Below are 23007 nucleotides of genomic sequence, written 5' to 3' on the forward strand. Positions count from 1 at the left end.
AAGCACTCAGGAGAGGAGATGTGGGATTAACACAGATAATTCCATGGAAAAGGGACTCACAGCTTAGCTTAGTAAGCATCAAGTAAGCACAGGGAGTGTTGATGGTTAGGAGAGGAAGGAGGAAGGAAACACACAGCATGTGGATGCCAGAAATACAGCACACACGCTCTGGAATAGCCGAGTTAGTTTGGATCCTCCTCTTGGAAGGATGAACTGTGCCAGGAGACAGAAAAGGCAGCAGGGCCATGTGTGAGCACCTGACACTGCAGGGCCCAGCTGATGCATTCTCAGCTGTTTCCTGGGACAGCCCCGTAGGTTTGAAGCCCGGAGGAGAAGCGGCTCACTTGAACGGCTGTGCCATATCTGTACGAGCACAGCTGTGTGGGACTCCTCACCCTGTTTAGAAAGGTGCATTTGGCTGCTGCTGAACCTCAGAACCCCGAGGCACCAGCCCAGCCCCGTACCTCGTTGAAGAGCAGCTCCCTCCTCTGCTGTTTCCTGAGGTCCATCTTCTTCACAGCCACCTGCTTCCCCGAGTGCTTCTCGGTGGCGATGCACACGATGCCCGTGGAGCCCTCGCCGATCTTGAGGAAGCTGTCCAGGTACTCGCGGGGGTCCCCGGGGCTCACCACGAGCTGCAGGGCAGCACGGAACTGTTCATGGGACACCCTGGAGGGCTGCTGCTCCGGGGAGGAGCCCCAGCTGGGCGGGGGATAAGCACTTGACGTGATGCTGGGGGAGCTGGGGTACGAGGCCGTGGAAATATAGGGAGAGCCGGGCTGGAGGGGGGGCTGCTGGTAGTGGGGAGCCTTGTGGTACACCAGAGGGTACTGGTAGCTGCTGCTGGAGTAGCTGACCTTGCTCTGACTCTGAGGTAGCTTGGCCGGGCCCCGCGGGTAGGTGTCGGAGCCAGAGAGCGGCGGGCTGACGACCAGCTGGGCTCGGTCATAATCCACCTGCAACACAGACACGGCAGGGCTGAGCGGGGACAGCCCTCCTGCTGCCCCTGCACGCATCCCCAGCCCCGAGGTCCCACACAGCCGGCACTGCTCTGCCCAGGCTGGGCAGGGGTTTTCACACCACCAGGGCTGCAGGGCCCCCAGCACACTCAGGACACACACAGGCTGCTGAGCCACAGAATGGCCTGTGTTGGAACGGACTGTGCTCAAAAGGCGTATTTGCTCTGCATCTGCAGTGCCCTGCAGGCCCTCTGGGCCAGCTCCTCCAGGAATCCATCCCTGCCACAGCCATAAAATTCATCCTCGAGCGAATTCCAGTCTGTGTCTCACTAGTACCTGCATTCTGATTCTCAGCTCTTAGCCTTTTCTTACGTTTTTCTCCAGCAATGCAGGGATAACCCAACCTCTTCCTGGGGAGGTGGTGGCACCCTAAAATGCCTGTCATCTCCTGTCTTGCCGTGCCACCAGCTGTTGTCTGAGTGACTGCTTACGTGAGTTTGACGAGGAGCCTAATTCAATTCACCATTTCTTAAATCATTTTCCACAGCGACACACTACTTAACTGCAGTGTCACAAAACTGCTAATTTTCATCTGAAATCAGAGAAAATCGCAAAGGAAATTATCCCAATGGGAAGCCTGGTTCATTTGTAAGTTCTTTTCTATTTTTTGTACTTCTCTAAGCTTCTTATGTTGAAGGCTAACAAATACTTCATCTTTACAAACATAATGATTTGCTTGCTTCCATACAAACTAAAACCCCCCAAAAGATGTAGAACAAAAAAACACACCCCAAAATTATATTTTTTGTCTGAAAAAGAACATCTTCACATTTACAATATGTGACTCCTGACGATGTGTGGAGCATCTCAGGGCAGGGGGGCGGTTTGACACAGGCCCATCATGTAGCACAATTACAAATAATTATGGCAATGAGTTCATTTAATCAATCAATTTCAGTGGCAGTGCACAGGGATGGACAGAGCAGCAAACTCTACACAGCTCACGGCTGCTACTATTACTGCTGGCTGCCGGCCAGGAGTCCCTGATCCATGTTAGTTAAATGCACATTAATCTGAATTTGGCAGTGTAATCAAGGACCCAACTGAACTGTGAAATTGAATTCTGCGGTGGAACATCATTTGACCATTTTATGCTAAGACTGCAAAAAAAAAAAAAAGAAAAAAAAAGAAAAAAAAAAAAAAAGAAAAAAAAATCTGCCGCAGCATCAATTTATCAGCACGGGCTCTGCACCGCGAGGAGGAGCCTGGAGCTGGAGGCTCCTCCAGCGATTTGCTGCTGGCATTTCCCACCTCCCCTGAGCCTTCATCCCAGCAGGGCTTCAGCGGGGACAGGGAATCCTCCCCAGGGCTGCCAGAGCTTCCCTGGGAGGAGCTGCAGTGTGCTTTGTGCAGGGCTGTGCAGCTGCCTCCCAGCGTGCTGGGGGTGCTGGGGCAATAACCCACAGCAGCAGGGAGTGGATCCACATCCAGCCATCATTTCCCTCACTCCATCAGGCAGGGACGGCCATCAAACAGAAGGGAGGCAGACATGTGCATTTCATGAAGGACATCACATCTGCCAAACTAATTAACGCTCAGAAGTGCTCAGATGGTTTGGTGGAGGGAGGGGAACTCAATCTAACCCTGTCCTATATATCTGTGTATGTAGGGACAATAATTTATTGCTTTGGCTGTAAATACACCATTTTCTTTATAACCATTGAGATGGTGAAAAACTGGTCTAGAAATTCAAGGTGGATAAATCCACACCAATGAATTATTTGAGGATTCACCCATGTCTGGTATTTCTGAGTATGCCCTAGGCTTAACACACTGGCAAAAGAATATTCTGTAGTAAAAGTTTACAATGAAAATTCAGGGTTCAGTGTGCTTGCTAGGAGTTTTCGGAAGCTTTCTGAGGTTAGCATTGCTGCACAATGCTTTCAAAGCCACTTCCTGAATCCCAAGAAATGCCACAAGAAGTCAGGAGCTATAATGAGTAAATCAGCTGAAGCTCTCCCAGGCTGTGTCCTGACACAGCGCTCCACATCACGGCAAAATCGAACGCACTTTATTCCTCCAATAATTCTATTTCTGCTACTGAGTGCAGCCTCCTACTGAACAGAAAGTCTTTAAACACCACAAAGGGAAGAAGCAAGCGGTCCTGCACTCATTCCAGGTCAGGTCAAAGGAGCAGCCAAAGCTCTGGCACAACGTTCACCATGGCACACTGGCACACTCCCCCGTCTGCAGTCTGCCAGGGAAGTGCAGAAGGGATGGCCTGTGAATCACCGAGACCACAGAGGCAGAGGCCACTCTGCTGCCTGCTGGGGAAAGCCCCAGCACGCCCTGCTGCACACACAGGGGCAGCAGCACTCAGGACAGCTGCTGGCACCTGGGTGGGGACACAGGGGAAAAGGAGGGGGTGTCTGACAGTAAAGGCTTGGCCTGGAAATGTCCCCGTGGTACAGAGACACAGGGGACCGTGGTGAGACACCTCTGCTGTGTTACAGCAGCACGAGGCAGCAAAGGGGAGCAGGCATCATGGGCCCTGCAAGAGGGACAGGAGAGGGTCTCAGAGAGCTCCTCCTGGGAAATGACAGGGAAAGGAGCTTTGAAGTAACAGGGCTGGGTGACAGAAGTTGAGAGGGCTGCCTGTGATGAAGAGGAGGGTGAAATCACCACGCAGTGCAGAGTGGCCAAAGAGAAGCCAGCAATGAACTCAATATTGTGGGACAATGTCGAGGTGGGACACCAGCTCTGGGTGGTGAGGGTAACACAGCAGACTCTGCAACTCAGCAGGTGTCCTGGAGCCAGTCTGCAGGACAGGAGAGCAGCTGGGTGACACAGGGGTGGCTCAGAGGGAGGCAAATCAAGCCTCTGCCTTCCTACACCTCCATGCTTCCACTGCACAGCAGTGGCCAAGCCCAGGGCAGGGCAAGTCCTCTGATATAACAACTCTGAAACCCCTGGTGATGAAACAAGGCACACATTTGATTGGTCTGACATCTCTTACCTGCCAATAGTACTGAAGTAAATCTGCTCTTCACATTTACAAGCCAAAATGAACATCCTTGTTAAGACACTTTGATGCCACACATTTGTGCCTGCAGACTTTTTCACTTACTTTTCCACCCCTTTTAATTATACTTGAAACCTAATCTCATTTGTAAAATATCTGATTTGAGATCTGGCTCTCATTTAGTAATCCCATTTGATGAACCATTATTTTACTAATGCCCCCTTGAAAAGAAGAGTCTTCAGCAATCATCCAAGACAAGAAACTCCTGTTCACCTCCAGGAGCTGTGGACAGGTTTGGGAATTGAACTGCTGCATTTAACAGTGAATCATCAAGTTTCAGTACACCAAGGTAGGAGTGTTTTTGATGCTCTGAGAGGAACAGCTCACAATGAATCTTGCATAGAGGCATATATTTTTTAATAAAAGTTGTTACTGCATTTTAATGGGATATTTTTCAAAGTGCTGGAATCCTAGAGTAAGCACCTGTGTCTTCTGCCCTATTGATTGGTGCAGAACTGGCAAAGCAGGTGCTACAGGCTCTGAATTACTGGATTTTCCCTCCTGTTTTCTAAACTCTGACAAAATGACTGCTTTCAGTAAAGCAAATGGCAGCTAACCCATGCCAGATTTTCCTCCCAGCTTCCAGAATCCACACTGAATGCCTTACTGGTGCATAAGTACCACACACCCTCCTGCCACCACACCCTGAGCTTTGGAAAGGCACTAAAGAGACCTGGTGACTTTTCTACTCCCCCCAGGGCTTATCCTCAAGCTCCAGAGCCTGGCTCTGTGCTCCAGTGCAAAGAGGGACAAAAAATGCACTGCTCACCCTTTCCCATGGGGCACTGCACCACGGTAATGGCAAAGCAGCCAAACTTAAGGGGGCACAAGGCTGGCACAGCTCCAGCCCAGGGATATCATGGATCTGCAGAGTCCTGGGGCTGCTGCAGACACAGCCAGCAGGCAGATGCACTGCTCAGCTATCATCAGAGAGGAGAACAGAGCTCACCACTGACACTCTCCTACCTCAGCATGTGGAAAGTCACGGCAACCCCAGACTTGGAAAAATGATCACCACAGTGCCCGTTGCTAGGGGAACTCAGTGATGTTCAGAGCAAACTACACTGAAAAAGCACCTCCTGCAAACATCAGATGCTTAAGGAGGTCATCATGGCTACGCACTGGAGGTGTGAGAAAAGCACTCTGAACTGAACAGGTGCTCACAGCACACTGCTGCAAGCGGGGTTGGACAGCTTGGGTAGGTAACACACCTCGTGTGGCAGAGCAGGGACAGATTTGTGCAGAGGAGCAGCCTTTAGGAACATGGCTGAAATGCTTTCTTGCACATCAACCCTTTTTTTAAACTACATCTAAAATGTCTTGGGTGAGATCAGCTGCTCTGACTTAATTTCAATGCTTAAAAGCAATGCAGAAGGGAGTAAGCCCCTACCCTAATGGGCAGTCAAGAGCTTGTAATATAAAGATGGCATAAATACAGTATAAATACTGAAGCACAGAGGTTTCAGCCTTGCATAGTAACAATTCAAACACAGAAGTATCTGATACACACACCAGACCAGCATCTCACCTCCTGCTCACATCTGCTCAGGCGTAGGAACTCCTGAAGCTACAAAACCTGCCACAGAACTTGCACTTAGTGGGAATTTCCAATAAATTCCCCAGAAGATGGGCACTCCAAACCTGCCTTTTAGGAAGTATTTTAAACCCACGGGTGCCTGGCATCCATTTTCACACACCCAAGTAAAGTGGGTGTGTTTCCACACCTGCCGAGGAGCAGGCACACCACGCTCGGGGACGTTCCCAGCCCCTCGCAGTGGGCACTGCCCCGTGCAGGGGCTGATCCCCGCCTGGCAGCAGTGTCCCGGCAGGGGTTACCTTGGGCACGCCTGCTGCGCTCTCGGACAGGCGGGGGTAGGTGTAGGAGCTGTAGCAATGTCCTTGCTGGTGAGCCTTGAAGGCGCTGGCGCCGTAGGGCATGGCCGGCTCCTGCAGGCCCGAGCCGGAGCGGGACCTCTGCCTCATGGCTGGCTGAGGGCTCGCAGGGTCCACGTAGGACGACTTTGGCCTCCTGTCGTAGTCCTCCTTGCCGAGGCCGTGTCCCCAGTCACCGTCCCCGTACTCCAGCCTCTCCTTGGGGCACTCGCTCTGCAGCGACGCCCGGGATGGGGCGTAGGGGAAGGAATCTCTGTAGTCCAGGGAGGAGCCGCTGGGGACCCGCTGGTACTCCAGCTTCAGGCCGTACTCCAGCGCCTTGGCCTTGGGCTCCAGCTGGGCCTGGTAATCCGGCAGGAACCTGGCCAGCTCCGACTGCAGGGGCGTCACCTCCGAGTAGTAGATGTCCCGGGAGGTCACCTTCAGCACGTGGCCGTTGTGCTTGTAGAACCTGTCCAGCTCGTCCCCGCAGAGGGCCCTGTCGCGGCACCTCTCCCCCACGTGCTCGGGCGCGCCGTCCGACTCGCTGGAGTAGCGCGAGTACGCCACGTAGCCGTTCTCCTCCCGCGGCCGCGCCGCGTGGCTCGCCGTGCCCGGGTGCTGCCTGGGGGGGCTCTCCTTCCGCAGAGAGTTCGATCGTGTCACTGAGATGTTGTCAAACTCCTCCAGCAGCCCGTTGATCGAGGTGTCCTTTCGAGGCTTGTTTCCTCGAACAATGGTCTGGCAATGAAAAAATTGCTTTGGTTAAATACTGTTTTTTGTTTAGTACTTCACCAAAAAAACCACCAAAAAGGAAAAAAGTCTGTGATTCACCCAGAACCACCCATAGCAATGTCTTATGTTCTTCAATCACGTATCTCATTGCTTAAAAAAAAAAAACCTCAATAAATAATTACAGTAGGACATGAAGAAATGTTTAAATACAGTGCGGATCACAAGCTGGGATTTGGCATGCAACCCCAAGACATGCTCAAAAAGCCCAGTTTCAGAGGTGGGTGCTCAGCAGCCAACAATAATACATTTAAACTCACTACTTATGTTTCATTTGTTCTTATTCAGTTGTCTGCATCAAGCCACACTGGTGGGCTGAGTCGGATTTACAGAGCACGGATAAGCTAAGCAAGAATCATTCAGTGGTCACTTCCATGAGCTATTTTAACAAACTGCTGGAATGAAAAGTAGCATACAGTTAAGCAGGCATTGAATTTTCTTGGTTTTTTCTTTTTTTACAAAACAGTATGTTCCCGAGTAGCAGAATCCCACTGGGGATTGCCTCTTAGTTAACTTAGTGTAAAACACACTTGGGAAAGAGGGAGCAACTCTAACTCAACTAACTCCATCTCCTTGTGACACACAGCATCCAGCAAGCCACAGTGCACAACCACGGCTCTGGGACACCCACACCAGGGATGCCAAGTGCTGGCCTCGTCTGTGCCCCACTATTGCCAAGCCTTCCACAGATCCCATCCCCACTGCTTTATGTCCAGAACACTGCTGCTCCTGCTAGCATGGGAGGTGAGCAGTGTGTGGGTACAGATCTCCTTCAGGAAAGGTTTTATTTTTTTAGCCAGTACCACCTGAGGGCTGTAACACGTGGCTGCATCCATTCCTCACCTGGGGACTGCCATTGAGCTCCACTTCACGTCTGCAAACACCCGACAAGAATAAGATGTACAGATTGGTGGCCAGGGCCATAAATCAGCCAGGCTCTACTGAAAACACATTTGCTTTGCTGATTTACTTTGGCTAAATATCTCTGGCTGCATCTTGCTTAACTCACTGAGCTTTTCAACAGAGTCACCGTGGTCAGCCCAAGGAGATTTCCCTCTCTGGAAGTGTTGCACACTGACTGTGGTGTGTCAGGAGCCAAGCAGGCATGGCATGTGCTGAATGTGGAATACTGGACACCAACCACAGCATATCAGACCCAGCCTGGTCACTTGCCCTGCACTCATTCCTTTATTCCAAGCATAGTGAGACTGCTCAACTCCTGCTTGAAAGCACTCAGGGGTCCAAACTTTGTCAAAAAAAGCATTCAATCACTAGTAAGAGCACAAAATTAAGAGGAATGTACCTCTTTGTCTCCCTGAGAAAAGGCAGGCACAAAGCAAAGCAGTCCTGACCTCACGCTGCCTCCTGTTCTGATTTATGTCTGTAATTACTTGCCTAGTTTGCTATTTTGAAGCCAGTGGTACTGAAACAATAGGACAGCGAAAATAAGAGACAGCAAATAGATCACTGCTTTCACCTCCAAAGCCATTCAGCAGGATGAGAGGGATGGGTTTAATTCTGCTACAGCCTCTTAGGCAGGATGGCTGCGCGACCATTCATATTTAATTATCACATAATAAACCAGCAACATCCGACAATGAAATGCTTCTAATTGAAAACGAGACTGAAACACCCGGCTGGCAGCCCTGTGCAAACGCCTGCCCGGGAGGGATCCACGGGACTGGCCTGCACAAAGGAGAGGCTTCCTGGGGTGCCCAGGGGAGCAGGGAGCCCCGGAGCAGAGGGGCCTCTCCCATGGGGGGAAGAGGAGCTGCCCCTCTGCTCCTCCAGGCACGCTCTGTCTGCATTTCCAGACACCTCCAGGAGGAAGATTTAGAAGAATGCAGCTGAGTGTTTATGTTGGGGAATTGACTGGTGACAGATCCCTGCAGTTTGGGGATTTTCTGCAGACAGGTGCATGTGTGGGAGGAACCTCTTCGATTATGAGGATTTAAAAATAGCACTAATAGTAAAATGATCTTATAGGGAATTCTGGTTTGAAAAGAAAAAAAAAGCATTTGCCACTGACGCCTCAGCCTGGCGAAGCTGTCTTGGACAGCTCTGGGACCTCAGTGCTGTCTCATCCTGACTGGTGAAGTTAAGGGGATTAAGAACTAAACCTCATTTCTTTTATCCCAGCATTTTAAGGATGATCACTGGCAAACAGTGACTTGCAAGTGTGAAGGCTGCAATTCCTATTGGCATTAGAATATTTTCCATGAGAAAATGAAAATGGCCAGCACAAAGGGAGGATAAAAGTTACCTATTCCAGAGGCACACTTCCTGAATAGTCAGTGCTTTGTTACTATGAGTAACAATTATTATCAATTATGATACGTAATTATTTCTAACAACAACAACAACAATATTTCTATTTGCTTTGGCCTGTTTTTAAATTTTGCTTTTCCCTTCTATGGAAGGCCAGACTTGGTGAGATGCCCCCAGGCTCAATCAGACAGCATACACCAGCTTGATCTTTTACAAGGAAATATCCAGCACCATTCTTATCAAAAGAACTGTAGTGTCCATGGAGAAGAAAGTTTGGGAAGTGTTTCACCAAGATCCTGTGAAATACTCTATATTATCAAGTGTTTTGCTATCTGAATAGAACTTAAATTGTTTATACACAATTCTGAAGTACATTGTTTAACTCTCTGGTGGGTAGAACCATTTACTAGGCTGAAAAAACAAATTAATATCCTGAAGAAGGTATTGGTGTAAAGGAGTAATTAAAGTAATTGTTCTGTAAGAATGAGCAGAGCATCAAAATTAAAAAACTAAATCAAGTAAGATGCTACAAAGAATAAAACATATGTTGCACCATGTTAACTTGTCCTGAAGTGATTTACTAGAGAGAAAGTGTGTGCTGGGGCTCGCCAGCACCCACAGCTTTCCTGGGAAGCACAGGATCTGCAGGAAGAAGCCTGAGATTGGGAGCTGCCATAAGCATGGCCCAATTCCCAAACCTGAAATCCTAATGGCAGTGCCAGGCCCACGAGGAATGACTGCAGGGGAAAAGCTGCACTGATGATGTGGGGTCTTGGCTTGGGACTGTGGACTCTGGGCACTGTGTCAGGAGCAGAGGGAAAACCTCATGGCATAAACATACAATGACAGGAATCACAAATGATGGGAAACCTGAGCTCTACGTTAAAAAGCAAAACAAAAACCTTGAAAGAAAATGTAACAGGAAAGAGTTATCATGGAAAGAGATATAATGGTAATTAGTGTCATAGGAACTACTCTAGCTTTTCTAATTTTAATGGCTTTATAAACTGAAAAAATGTGAGGAGGAGGAGGGGATCCTGTCTCTATATTCTAGATATATTTGCAGAGATTGTTTTCTGAATTTTTTTACCCACTTAATGGTCTGCATTTTTAAAGTTATGGAATTTTCAGGGCTGCTGCAGCCAACATGGATAAAAGCAAATTATCCTTTGCCAAACTTGATGGGCCAAGATTTCCGAGGCCTTTGTTCTGCCTGCTGAAATCCTGCAATGGAAGTGTGCACAGCACCTTGTCCAGGCTGGAAAAGTGGGACTGGAGCCCCTCAGCCCCCAGGGCTCCATGCCCATGGTGTTCAGTAAAGCCCTGTGCAGCCCAGGAGGGATGAAGGTCCCATGGATGGAGGAGTGCTGGGAATTTCCTGCTGCCATTCCTCTTGTGACAGATGAGTATGCCATGGCTGACTCTCACAGTGAATGCAAATATCAGGTATAATTCTTAAGAAAAGTTCTATAGATTTGTAGTTATGTTTTACCCCCTTGTGTTGCTATCAGGGTGGCCTGGTTTGGGACATTTGGGAGGGTTGGCTCATTACATGGCAACAGCTGAGCCCCAGTCAAGGTGTCAGGAACTCTGGGCAGGGAAAGAGGAGTCGATGGACAGGACTTTGGGGGGCCAAAGGGTTAAAAGGTGAAACCTCCACTGTGTGGGTGAGCACACGGTGGGTGAGCCCTCTGCTCCCAGTGCGGTAACATTTTCTCTATTCAGCGAGCTGCTGTATTTTCCAAGGTTTACTAACCCTCTGCACACGTCCGAGGCAGCAGCACCCGTCCCAGCGCGGCACAGGGCCCAGGGGCCGTGCCCGGCCCGGGGCTGGCTCAGCCCCTGGCAGGCTGTGGCAGCAGCCATCCCCACGGCTCTGCAGCGCCTGCCCGGCCCCGATAAGCTGTGATGGATCTGCCTGGCACAGGAGCTGTCCTCCCTCGTTTCCAGCCGGAGATGAGGAACAGCTCCTGCGCCCAAACGCTGTATTAACCTTGACAGTAATGAAGTGGGTAATTAACTGCTGTGCCCTAATGCGACCTTGCATTTATTGTCTTTAGAACTACTATACTTTACACACTCGCTAAGAATATATCATCCTTTGTCCTCCTGGAGCTGTGTTTTCTGGAGTCAATGAGGATTTTAAATCTCTGTGATGTGAGGGAGAAAAAAAAGGAATTTTAAGGGAAGGTCGCCCTTACAAACAGCCAGTCTAAACTCTGATTTTGCCTCTAGCTAGCTTCTCTCCTCATCTGCATTACACATAAACTAAAAGCACAGCCTAGGCTGAAAATAATTTTTTTTGTTCTTAAGAAAAGGTGCATAAAGCACAGATGGTCAGAATAATCTAATTCTAAGTGATGGATGTATTGGTAATTTATTTTCTTGTGTTGCAAGACATTTCAAAGTATTTGAAGCTGTGTTCATGACACCACATTTTACTCCCAGTGTAAATAAATATGACTTGGAGAGAAAAACTGATCCTTGTCATCAGTACAGAAGGAAAACTCCAGCTTTCCCTGTGAGTAACACAGTTTTATAGCTGCTGCCAAAGGCATCGGGGGTCTGCATCTGATCTACTCCTACCAGAAGAAAAAGTACTTGGAGGAGGAAGAATTTACTGTGACCACGCAATGGAACACGCTGCCTGGAGAGGCTGTGGACTCTCCCTGCTGCCTGGACACAATGCTGTGCCAGTGACCCACCGTGCTCCTTGCAGACTGACCCGTCTGGGATGCTGTGACCCCACCAAGGTGGAGCCTCTCAGAACTCCTGCAAAGAGTGAAAGCACGAGGCCAAGCCCTGCTTTCTGCAGCAGCCCGGGGCAGCACGGGGTGGATCCCTTCCCCTGTGAGGGAGGCCAGTGCCAAGGCTGAGGTGCCACGCTGAGGCTGCCACCAGGAGCGGGCACGGGGGCAGAGGGAGGGGAGAGACTGAGGCCTGCCCACAGCTCAGGGGCTGGGGCTGCTGCTCTCAGAAAAGTGCCTCCACTGGGCACTTCAGGCTTTTCTCCATGGAATATTCACCTGGGGACAATTCTGACCTCCCAGCTGCTTTTCCAAATGACCGTGTCAGAATTATCCTCCCAATCCTTCCACATGCCAGTGAATTCTTAATTACACCCGAATGGGTAAGCTTCATGAGAAGGACTGAAAAGATTTCTACACCTCCATCCCCTCTTTCCCCTAAGTGGGACGTTAGGGCACTTGTGGCACACAGATTAGCCTGGGAAGAAGCCTTTTGGACAGGAACTCATCAGATACAGGGTGAGAAATGGCGCTGGATGGGACAGGAGGTAATTCATCACTCTGCACCCTCCAGTAGTGTCCTGTGGGAGCTGCTCCAGTTCTGATCTACAGCCTGTCTGCAGAAGCAGCTATTACTCAGAGTTAGTCACAAGGAGTACACAACAGACAGGAAAGTGTGTCAGAACATCCCTTCCTGAAGCCTGTAATTTAGAGCCTGGTTTACACCTGGAAGCCTTGGAGTTTATATAATTTCTGTTATGAATTCCTTCCCAGTGCTATAAATTCTCATTCTCCCCATAAAAACAGGATTAGAAAACAGCAATCATTTTGGTATCCCACAGCTCCCTCCTTGGGGAAGGCACTCTGAGACTGCACTGCTGTTGGGTCACTCAGGGCCGGGATTCTGGGTCTCTGCTCCCTGGACCAAACAGGCACTTTACACACAGAGTCACCTGCCCAAAGCAGGAGCACGAGCCAATGTCACCTGCCCCTTGCCATGAAGTGTCCCAGCACGTGAGCCATGAGCCCACCTCCTGAACTGCTCTAATCCCCTTCCAGCAGATCACAAATCCCTGCCTGGGACAGCTCTCAAGCAGGACCTTTCCCCTGCTCAGGGGGAATCACAGAAATGCAATCCCCAGGTAAAACTGAGCCAAAGCAGCCCTTGGAGGGCAGAAGCCCCCAGACAGAGCCCAGGGTGCTGCAGGACGTGCCACGTGTGGATGGGCACACCACCTGAGCTGACCCCAAATCCCAGGATCAAACCAAGGTACAGCTGCAGAGCAGTCCAGCATGCTTAACAGCACCAGTGCCAGCTGTTTAAAGTTCTTCAAAAGCAAAATAATGGACAACTATAAAAAAGGGCTCACCAAAACGGCACTGTGTAATTTCCCTCCTCGCACAGCAGTTTTAAAAGTTGGCTTCCATAACAACAAGAGCAATGTTTCATTATAATCACATTCCCTGGTAATTCTTTTGACATCTTAAAATACAGCAACTTTAACACAACGTTTAGTTTAAAAACTACTGAAATATCTACATTCTAGTAACTTTTCCTTATTTTTAAATACACAAAAATGCCTATTATATGTAATTTGAAATGCTATTAGAGAATTTTAAAAGTTTAAAATAATTATTCTAGGCCTACTTGAAATTTATCTGATCCGTGCTATTTTGTGTCATATACACACACAAATCTCTCAGACACACAACATATGAGTGAAATGTGACTTAAAAGTTTTAATTTGAAAGAGAAAGTGTCTGTATTACTGATTCAGTGATGCAGAAAGTGTCTGTAACACTGATCAGTATTACTGAGGGGTTCAACAGCTTCAGGGAGAGGAGTGGAGAAATCTCAAACCAAACAATTTCTGTCTCATAGGACTTAGGACCCTTCAAAATTTTCTTTTATTCAGAGATGGAAAGGAAAAGAAAAATGTCCCCCAAAATCAAATAACTCAAACACAATAGTCACAGGAATTTTAACTGCCCTCTTTGTACTGCTGCGTTTTCTTAAGGCTGGGGGCAATGGTTTCAGCACAACAGTGCACAGGAGACGGGAGATGAAGCAAGGGCTGCTGCAATCCTGATGCCTCCTTCAGCTCTGGCATCATCACTCTCACAGGAAAACACACCTCAAAAGTGCATCTCAGGCCAGGTATGACCTGACTCTGCTGCCCGTGTGAGCCTGGTGCAAGCACTCCCCAGGGAGGCTGCAGGGAGCTGGGATAGCAAGGGGAGCCTGGGGCTATCCAAAGGGATGCAGAGCCCTGTGCAGCCACATCACAACCATCACCAGCCCTAACGTGCAGCAGCCACTCATCCTTACCCCTAATACCTGCAGTCTAGCTGATATTTCTCCAGGTTTTTATGTGGGGGTAGCATGAGGAAAAAAAAACCCCACTTTTCTCAACAAAGGCATGAGAAATTGCAAGAATTAAAGAGCACTCCCCAGCAGCTCCCCAAGCAGTTCAGCTCTGAGAGCCCACTGCTTGGGGCTGGCACTGAGGCTCCAGTGCCACTGTTTTCAGGGCACAGAGTCAGTGTCCCCCACGTACCCGTGGCTGGTGCTGGGGCACAGCACCGTGTGGGTGCTCCAGGGCTGGCAGGCACTTCAGGGAGCCTTCCTCACCAAGCCACAGCTCACACACTGCACTGGAAGGGCACAAAGGGCTGGGCTGGGCTTCCCAGGGGGGAGCACCTCTGTGGGGAGGGTGCTGTGAAAGCCAGTGCCCCACACGTGCCGTAATGGCACAGGGCACTGCACCCAGGGAAGGCAGTCTGCTCTGCCAGCAGCCCCAGCTAGAGCTGGGGAGAGAGGGGGACAGCCTGCAGGTCACAAAGTCGCTGCAGCACAAACCCTCTTCGTAGCTCAGGTGAAATTGCCCTGGATGAGGCTCCCCTCGTGCCCTAAACGTGCCCATTAACAAATGCAAGGTTGATGGAGCATTAACCCAATTAATGATCCCGGTGCTTTTTCCCCTCAGTGAAAGATTTTTCTGGCTGCAGTCTGATTGAGCTTTCTCAAATATTTAAGTCAATTCCAGTGTGATAAAATTTTATGCTCAGAAAGTAATTGCCTTTATCTGACAGCTCAGACAGAGGGGCACTTGCTCAGGACAGCAGAGGCTCTTGGGTCACTGCACTGTGGTCGGGGTCATCTCCTGCTTTTAATTAAAATGAGGATTTTGACAGTCTGTTAATTTAGAAGAAACAATTAGAAGTGTATTGCCACAGCAAAGGAAGCTTTAAATACAGCAGGTGCTAGAAGACAAAGTCAACATTTCTGTTTCTGGGTGTGGGGGGCCAGCTCGAGGAGCTCCTGGTGCTCTGCAAGCCGTGGCAGAGGGCTGTCAGTGACTTTCCCACTCCATAAATCATCAGGCAGAGAGCAGAAGATGCTGGTGAGTGCAGAGTGCCTCAGCCCCAGCGCTGCAGATGGATGGGGCTCACTGCCCACGAGCCCTGCTCGGGGCTGGGACAGTCCCTGTGAATTTGGGGTTGGCACCCGAGGAGGGCAGGCTGATGTGTGCAGAGCACTGCCCAGGGTGGCAGGGAAGGCACTGTCAAGGTGCAGCAGGAGAAATCATCCTGCACCAGTGATGTGCCAGACATGCCTCAGTCCCACGGCCTGAAAACAGCCAGAAAGTTTCAAGGTTCTTCCCAGCACACTAAAATTGTGCATTCCTGGCCACACACATGCAAGGAGCACTTTTTAAACTGGCTGATGTCTCTGACTACTTTGGACTCCTTCATCCTCTTGTGAAAGCTCACTCCTTGATTTCAGCAAATCCAGGAATTTGTCAAAATAAAAAGACAAAACAATTTCATCTGCACTGTAAATTGCAGCATTCTTTCTTCCAAGGAAATGTATTACTTTTCCTTTTCAAGGACACTGTGAAATGGGAAATGCAGCCACAGGTATGTCCTAAGGAAGCAGGACTGACTCCCACAGAGTGGTTTTCATCTGCAAACATGGACATGAAGCAAAAAGGGCTCCTGTGCAGAAATCTAATGCTTAGATCAAATTTACAAGGCAGGTGAGATGGAAAACACAAGGAGCTTCCTCAGCTCACATTTTACTTATTCCCTCTTGTAAAGGAGAAGTGCAAATCAAACACCTTCTTGATGGGAACGAGGTGAGGCAGGAGATTTCAGAGGATGCTCTGCAGCAGAGGTGAGGCCAGGAATTCCCCTCTGCTGGGCTGGAATTCCCATCTGCTGGGCTGGAATTCCCCTCTGCTGGGCTGGAATTCCCATCTGCTGGGCTGTGCCGCCACCAAGCGCACGCTGTGCTGGGCGGCAGATGGGAACTGCCGAGCTCATAACCCAGCCTGCCTGACACGGAGCAGCTCCCCTGCTCCACCCAGCTCCCCTGCTCCAGCCCTGCCAGGAGCGGGGAGAAGGGGAAGGCTGAAATGGGGCTGCTTCCCCCAGCCTAGCCTGTGCCATGGGAGCCAGTCCCCTCCTGCTCCAGAGCCTTTTCCCAGGGTGGTTCATGAAAACCCCCGTGTTTAAACCAGATTTCTACACCTGTCTATCCCACGCTGCTTCACAGGGAAGCATAAGCCTCAGCAATAAGGATCTTCACATGCACTATGCTCTGTGAGAATCATTAGCTGCAAACTAGGACACAGATACCAATTACTGTTCTGCTCAGACTACAAAACTGTGAAATTCAGTGAAATTCACAATCTTACGCTGTCCTTTTAACTGTGTGATCCTGATAGCTAACTACTAATGCCTGCTGGATCTCAGCAATTAAAAAGCAGAAATGCTCACCCTAAATACTTATCTTTCATTCACTTTTCTCTCTCTAAAGATCTGTATCTGAAATACCCTTTTTTCCTGGCGCACACGGTTCATCCCACAGACAACAGAAAAGGCATTTAAAAGTCTCTGCAGGTAAGTCAGTGTTGTTCCCTGGTAATACATAGCACTTGTCTGGTGTAATTGGATCCTGCATGAAGGGGAAGACAAGAAAGAAAGCTCAGCAAAGCACTTTCAAATTCCTAGAGAGCCACCAAAGCCCAGATCTAATCATGTCAGAGCAGCAGACAGAAAAGAGCACATTTGTACCTGGAGCTCTGGCTCCACAGGTAAGTCAGCTGCTTGGCAACATTTTTTCCCCCCTCTGACTCTATTGAACTAAACTCTGCTGGGATTGAATAAACGCGGCTGTTTGGCTGTAATTATAGAATCACAATGGTTTTTTGGTTATAATTACAGAATCACACGGTTCAATGGGCTGTAACCTGTCTGGTTTCTGCTCTGGACCAGAAGGGCTCACTCCAAGTTGCTCAGCAGAGGCAGGGCCAAGCGCGGCCCGGGAGTGCAGATGTGCAGGGGCTGAGCTGCACGGATGGATGACAGGGCAGGAGCAGGCTCCACGCTGGTGCTGCGTGCCCTGCCATGCTGCAGGCTGATCTTCTGGGAGATGCCGGGCACAGCCCTGTGCTGTGCGGGCTGCAGCGTGTGCCCGAGCAGAGCCACCAGACAGCCCGGCAGGTCCCAGCCACCTCGGCTGCCAGGAGGGGAACTGGGCACTGCCTGCTGCCACCTAGGGCTGCCACACCGACCCCAGCAGGCTCCCACGCTAAAAAAAGAACCTGATTATGAGGGTCCTTGGTCAGGATCTAATTCCTGGCTTGTTTCAGGTGCTACCTGGAGAGTATTCCCAGTGTGGTACTCCCAGAGGAGACCAGATTCAATTTCTGAGATGCTGGCACGAGAGTCTGGCCCTTTAATGCACAGCCCTACAGGTTAAGGTGGGTTTTGAACTCTAAAGGCTGGTCTGCTTCAGCAGTTTTAGACTGTGAGCTCCAGGTTCACTTTCAGACTTTAGTGTACTGCAAGTTCTGCTCACCCATGTAAGCTCCCAGTAACGGGACTAAGGCTTACCCTTGCAAGACTCCTCCAACACTACTATCACCCAAAACCTCAGTGCTGATGCATCTAAGAACATTCTTGTACTAATCACATTGGAGACAACTCCTCTGTCGTGTAAGTGGAGCAGTTCAAACCAATGCCAGCTGTTGTATGGCAAAGCTTGCTAAGGTGACAAAGGATTGCTGAAGAACTCCCTCAGGGCCCCTCACTGCAGGCAGCAACTCCAGCCCTGCCCCGGGAGGGACTGGGCAGGGGGAGGTGAGGTGTGAGCCTGTCCCCAGGAGGAGAGCATGGCAGCACAGGCTTTTTGGGTGTCAGGGACCTCTCCAGGGAGGGACACGACCAGCAGGCAGCCACTGCCACCCCTCCGAGGCAGAGGGGCAGAATGATGGACTAAAGGCTTTAGGGCAGGGCCGAACTTGCCTCCACAGCCCAAAGGGGAGCCAAGTGCAGTCCAGCACCCCTGTCAGCTCCAGTGACCACCTCTGACCGCCACATTGCTGCAGCCATTGCTCCTGCTTGGCTTCAGCACATTTAAACGACAGGAATAAGATGGAATTTTTTTTGTGCCACTTACAGTATTTACTCTGCTTTCCAGGAAAGGTTTTTTTCCTGGCAGCCTCAGTGTTTCTCTAGGATGGCCAGGTCCTGCTTGCAAGCCCTGGTGCTGGTGTCCACATTCCAGCTGCAGACAAATGTACCTGGCTGAACATGGGGGGCTGCCATGAAGGAACAATACCCTGGCAAAAAAGGTATGTGAATAATTCACTTTCTGGCACATCAGTTGAACTGAAAAACAGAGGAATATCCTGTGTTTTGAGTCACTGTGAAATGATAATGATGCTGGTTTTGATTCTCCAAATGAGGTTCTAGAAGAACAATGTCAAAATCAGGCTGGATGAAATGTTTCAACAGCATGGAAGACAACTGTTGAAAATGAAAGAGCTGCTGATCAGGAACTCTGCTGTTCAGAAAGCCAGAAACTCAAAACTGTAAAGAAAAACTGAGAATGTATCAGTTAAAGCATCCTGGGGAGAGGTGTTCCCTATGGAATGGAATGGAATGGAATGGAATGGAATGGAATGGAATGGAATGGAATGGAATGGAATGGAATGGGATAGGCTGGTTCTGCTGCAAGGGAGCTACAACATTCACCCAGTCCAGCCACCTGACCAATTCAGGGCTGACCAGTTTAAAGCCTGTCACTGAGGGCATTTCCAGATAACTTTTAAACACTGACACTATTGCTGAGACCACCTTCACAGGCAGCAAAAGTGTTATTCTGAAGGACTTACATAAAACATTTAATTTTCTGAAATCAGACAATCAGAAATAAACCCAAAAGTTTCCTCTGTACAATGTAGAACACATGAGAACATATGAACCTAGCGATAAAATTCTAAAAAACTTCTGAGCTGTGTACTTCTTGCACTGATTCATACTGTGGCTCATTTCTTTTTGTACAGTGATTAAATTCCTGCAGGACTACACAAAATTGTCAGCTCGGCTCTTCTCACAGCAAGTCAGACATGGACACTAGATGGCACATTTGTACTATATCTGTGGGGAGAACAGAAATAACTGAAGTAGCACTGTCACTTACAGACACAGTGAAACAAATGGCACTCAAGGGTGAAGCATGATCCCTTTGGAAGAAAAGCTTCTTCCAGGAGCACACAGCAGCAAATGCCTTCCTGTTCAGTGATCAAAATAAATTGGAAGTGGGGCTGTCTTACAGGCCATGGCAAATCTGACAATAACCACTTGCAGATGAAGATAACCAGAGAACAGCTGTGGTGGAAGGGACTCCTGCCTGCAGAGCAGGGCTGACATCAGAATCTGAGCAGGCTAGAGGGCTTGGCACCAAATTGTGCCCTCTCCTTTCCAAAGGCTGAGGTGCACAGTGCCCTGGCTGCTGTCCTGCTGCCCAGCCACGCTCGGTGGCAGAGCATCCCCTGCACCCGGGATGTGCTGGGCTGTGCCGTGCTGTGCTGTGCTGTGCTGTGCTGGGCTGTGCTGTGCTGTGCTGTGCCATGCTGTGCTGTGCTGTGCTGTGCCATGCTGTGCTGTGCTGTGCTGTGCTGGGCTGTGCTGGGCTGTGCCATGCCGTGCTGTGCTGGGCTGTGCTGTGCTGGGATGTGCTGTGCTGTGCTGTGCTGGGCTGTGCTGGGCTGTGCTGTGCTGGGCTGTGCCGTGCTGTGCTGGGATGTGCTGGGCTGTGCTGTGCTGTGCTGGGCTGTGCCATGCCGTGCTGTGCTGGGCTGTGCTGTGCTGGGATGTGCTGGGCTGTGCTGGGCTGTGCTGTGCTGGGATGTGCTGGGCTGTGCTGGGCTGTGCTGTGCTGGGCTGTGCTGTGCTGTGCTGGGCTGTGCTGTGCTGTGCTGGGCTGTGCTGTGCTGGGCTGTGCTGGGCTGGGATGTGCTGGGCTGTGCTGGGCTGTGCTGTGCTGTGCTGTGCTGTGCTGTGCTGTGCTGTGCTGTGCTGTGCTGTGCTGTGCTGTGCTGGGCTGTGCTGTGCTGTGCTGGGCTGTGCTGTGCTGTGCTGGGCTGTGCTGGGCTGGGCTGTGCTGGGCTGTGCTGTGCTGTGCTGGGCTGTGCTGTGCTGTGCTGGGCTGTGCTGGGATGTGCTGGGCTGGGCTGTGCTGTGCTGTGCTGGGCTGTGCTGTGCTGTGCTGGGCTGTGCTGGGCTGTGCTGGGCTGGGCTGTGCTGTGCTGTGCTGGGCTGTGCTGTGCTGTGCTGTGCTGGGCTGTGCTGTGCTGTGCTGTGCTGTGCTGTGCTGCGCTGGGCTGTGCTGGGCTGTGCTGGGCTGGGCTGGGCTGTGCTGTGCTGTGCCGTGCCGTGCCGTGCCGTGCCGTGCCGTGCCGTGCTGGGCTGTGCTGGGCTGTGCTGTGCTGTGCCGTGCCGTGCTGTGCTGTGCTGTGCTGGGCTGTGCTGGGCTGTGCTGTGCCGTGCCGTGCCGTGCTGTGCTGTGCTGTGCTGGGCTGTGCTGGGCTGTGCTGTGCTGTGCCATGCCGTGCCGTGCTGGGCTGTGCCGTGCCGTGCCGTGCTGTGCCGTGCTGTGCTGTGCTGTGCCATGCCGTGCTGTGCCGAGCTGTGCTGTGCCGTGCCGGGCTGTGCCGCTCTGAGCAGGGCTGAGCAGGCTCTGCCCTCCCGCACACAGCCCCTGGCCCTGCCCCAGCCGAGCCAGCACTGAGCAGCCCCTGCAGAGCCTGCAGCTAACAACCATGGGGGACTTTGCAGCATGTGCTTACAAGGAAGGCCCACGAGATGTCAGCAGCCCTCCAGGTGCTGTCCTGGCAGGAGCTGCCACGGAGAAATACAGATTTGGGAGGCTGATGCAGAGAGTCGGGACAACGCTGCTTTGCCCATCTGAACAACTCTGTACTTCCAAATCCCCCTTCTCCTGCTCAGGCATTTCCCTGTGCAATTCCACATGGGGAGGGGAGGCACGGGGGTTTTCTAATGAAATCTGCGTATTTCTGACTGCTCCAGCCCAGACAAGGACCCTCACTCATCTCCTCTTTCAGCTCTTTGACCACTCAGCATCACTGTGCACAGTATCCTCCATCTAAGCAAGGACATGTACATGTAGGAAAAAAAAGTCACTTTAGATGAGGCTTGAATATCATTGTTGGGAAAATCTGAAGAGGCCAAACAGGATGGGGAAGAGAAATACTTGCCTTTTTTCCTTCTGTCTTCATGCAGAGTAAACAAAAGCTTTGATTTTCATGTCAGAGCTACTGGAAGGGCCACAACCAATTACTCATTTTCTGATTTTCTTTCTCTTTATAGGAGAGAGGCTGAAATGCACCAGTAGAAACTTCAAAAAGTTTAAAAAATTAAAGCTGACTCACCAGGATTGGGGTCAAGGACTGAGACAAAAGTGAGAAAAGCTAAAATTTTCAGACAAACCATATAATAGATCAGACCTCTGAGATATGAGGATGAAAGACTGGGAGAGAAGCTGGCAACGCAGTGCTCTGTCCCCCATGAAATCCTCTGCTCTGCAGGAGCCGCGTGTGGCAGGACACAGGAAAGGGAACTGGGCTCGTGGCACATCCCATGGGCACCTCAGGCCAGCCTGGGGCATGGGGGCACTCTGGGGAAGGCCAGGGAAGGAGAGGGCTCCCCTGCCCTGCAGGCAGCCCAGCCCAGGCACTGAGCAGGCTCCTGCCATCTTCCTGCCAGGACAGCATGGATGTCAAGCTGAGGGGCTCGCCCTGTGACCCCGCTGTGCCACCCCTCACCTCAGAGCACAGCACACACCACGGGGCAGTGAGAGCCCCTCACCCTCACACCCGTGTTTCAAGGGAAGGAAATGGGGCAGAAAACAGAGGAAAAGGGAAATTTCTCCACGTGAGCACGGCTGGATTTACTGCAGATGAAGGGAGAAGGCCATGAGGAGGTCCCAGCAGGGAGGATTCAGTTTTCTTGAAGTCCCTACACTGACAGCTGCCTCCCTCCTTTCTCCAGGACAAACTCAGCACTGTCACTCTCAAGTTGGGAGCCTTGATCTTGCTGGAGGTGAGGATGGATGAAACTACCCAGGGCACCAACAAAACCATAGCAATGGAGGCTTGACACATGAAGCAGCACAGAGAACTAATGAATAACCCCAGTATGGCATCTCTTCAGGAACAAATGGCATTTTTCCCTCCAGTAACTTGACAGAAGTGAGGATGCTCAGCTGCTCCCTGCACTAGGAAACATGGGAAGGGATTTTAACAAGTCTTCAGTGCCTCCCTGCTCCGCTGACAGCAGCAGGCACTGAAGAATGTTAATGGAGCATCTTTACAAAGCCAATGATGAGCTCTCTTGGCAAAAATCCCCAGAATAAAGGTTCTGAAGTCTGTTTTCCTGGTATTTTGAATGGAGTGGAGAAGCATTTGCTTAGTTATTGACTCTGAAGTTTCCAAAAATCAAAGGGTGGTAACAGACTGGAGCTTCTGTGTAGCATAAAGGCAAAGATAAGCCAAGCATAATGTGTGCTGAGAACAAACAGCAAACCATGAGCTCCCCACACACATGGAGTAACTACAGAGTACTGAAGCAAGAGGACCAAGAGGCCTGACAACAGGATGTCAGCCCTTATGAAGCCTATTCTAACTACAGGCAGACACAGACTGTTCACATTATTCAAGCAGGGATGTTTTCAGTGGAAAATCAGCATATTTTCACCCCCTCCTTGCCTCTATCCCTGCAACCTATCAAGATCACTGCTGTTCTATTTTTCACGCAGTTTTCTGCTGTGCTATACTTGTGCTTGCACCTGAAATACACAATCCTCTGCTGGTATCTGGGTCAGCCACACTGAGGAGGGGAATCCCATCATTGTCTCTGTTGTTTCTGAAATGAATGACTGTACAGTCAGCTCAGGTGGGGATTCAAAGGCTGACAT

General features: G+C 50.4%; 1 protein-coding gene across 4 annotated transcripts in view; it reads right to left on the reverse strand.

The window, feature by feature from the left end:
• The window catches only part of PAK5 (p21 (RAC1) activated kinase 5), a 163691-nt gene that overhangs the window by 11475 nt on the left and 129209 nt on the right, over positions 1-23007 (reverse strand). For all 4 annotated transcript variants that reach the window (XM_064415717.1, XM_064415716.1, XM_064415718.1 and 1 more), the window contains 2 exons: positions 5878-6654; positions 465-956 (listed from right to left, as the gene is read on the reverse strand). In XM_064415717.1, the coding sequence (XP_064271787.1) occupies positions 465-956; positions 5878-6654 (1269 nt within the window). The remainder of the gene's footprint in view (positions 1-464; positions 957-5877; positions 6655-23007) is intronic.

This window comes from Passer domesticus, chromosome 3 (assembly GCF_036417665.1).
Source record: "Passer domesticus isolate bPasDom1 chromosome 3, bPasDom1.hap1, whole genome shotgun sequence".
Lineage (NCBI taxonomy): Eukaryota > Metazoa > Chordata > Aves > Passeriformes > Passeridae > Passer > Passer domesticus.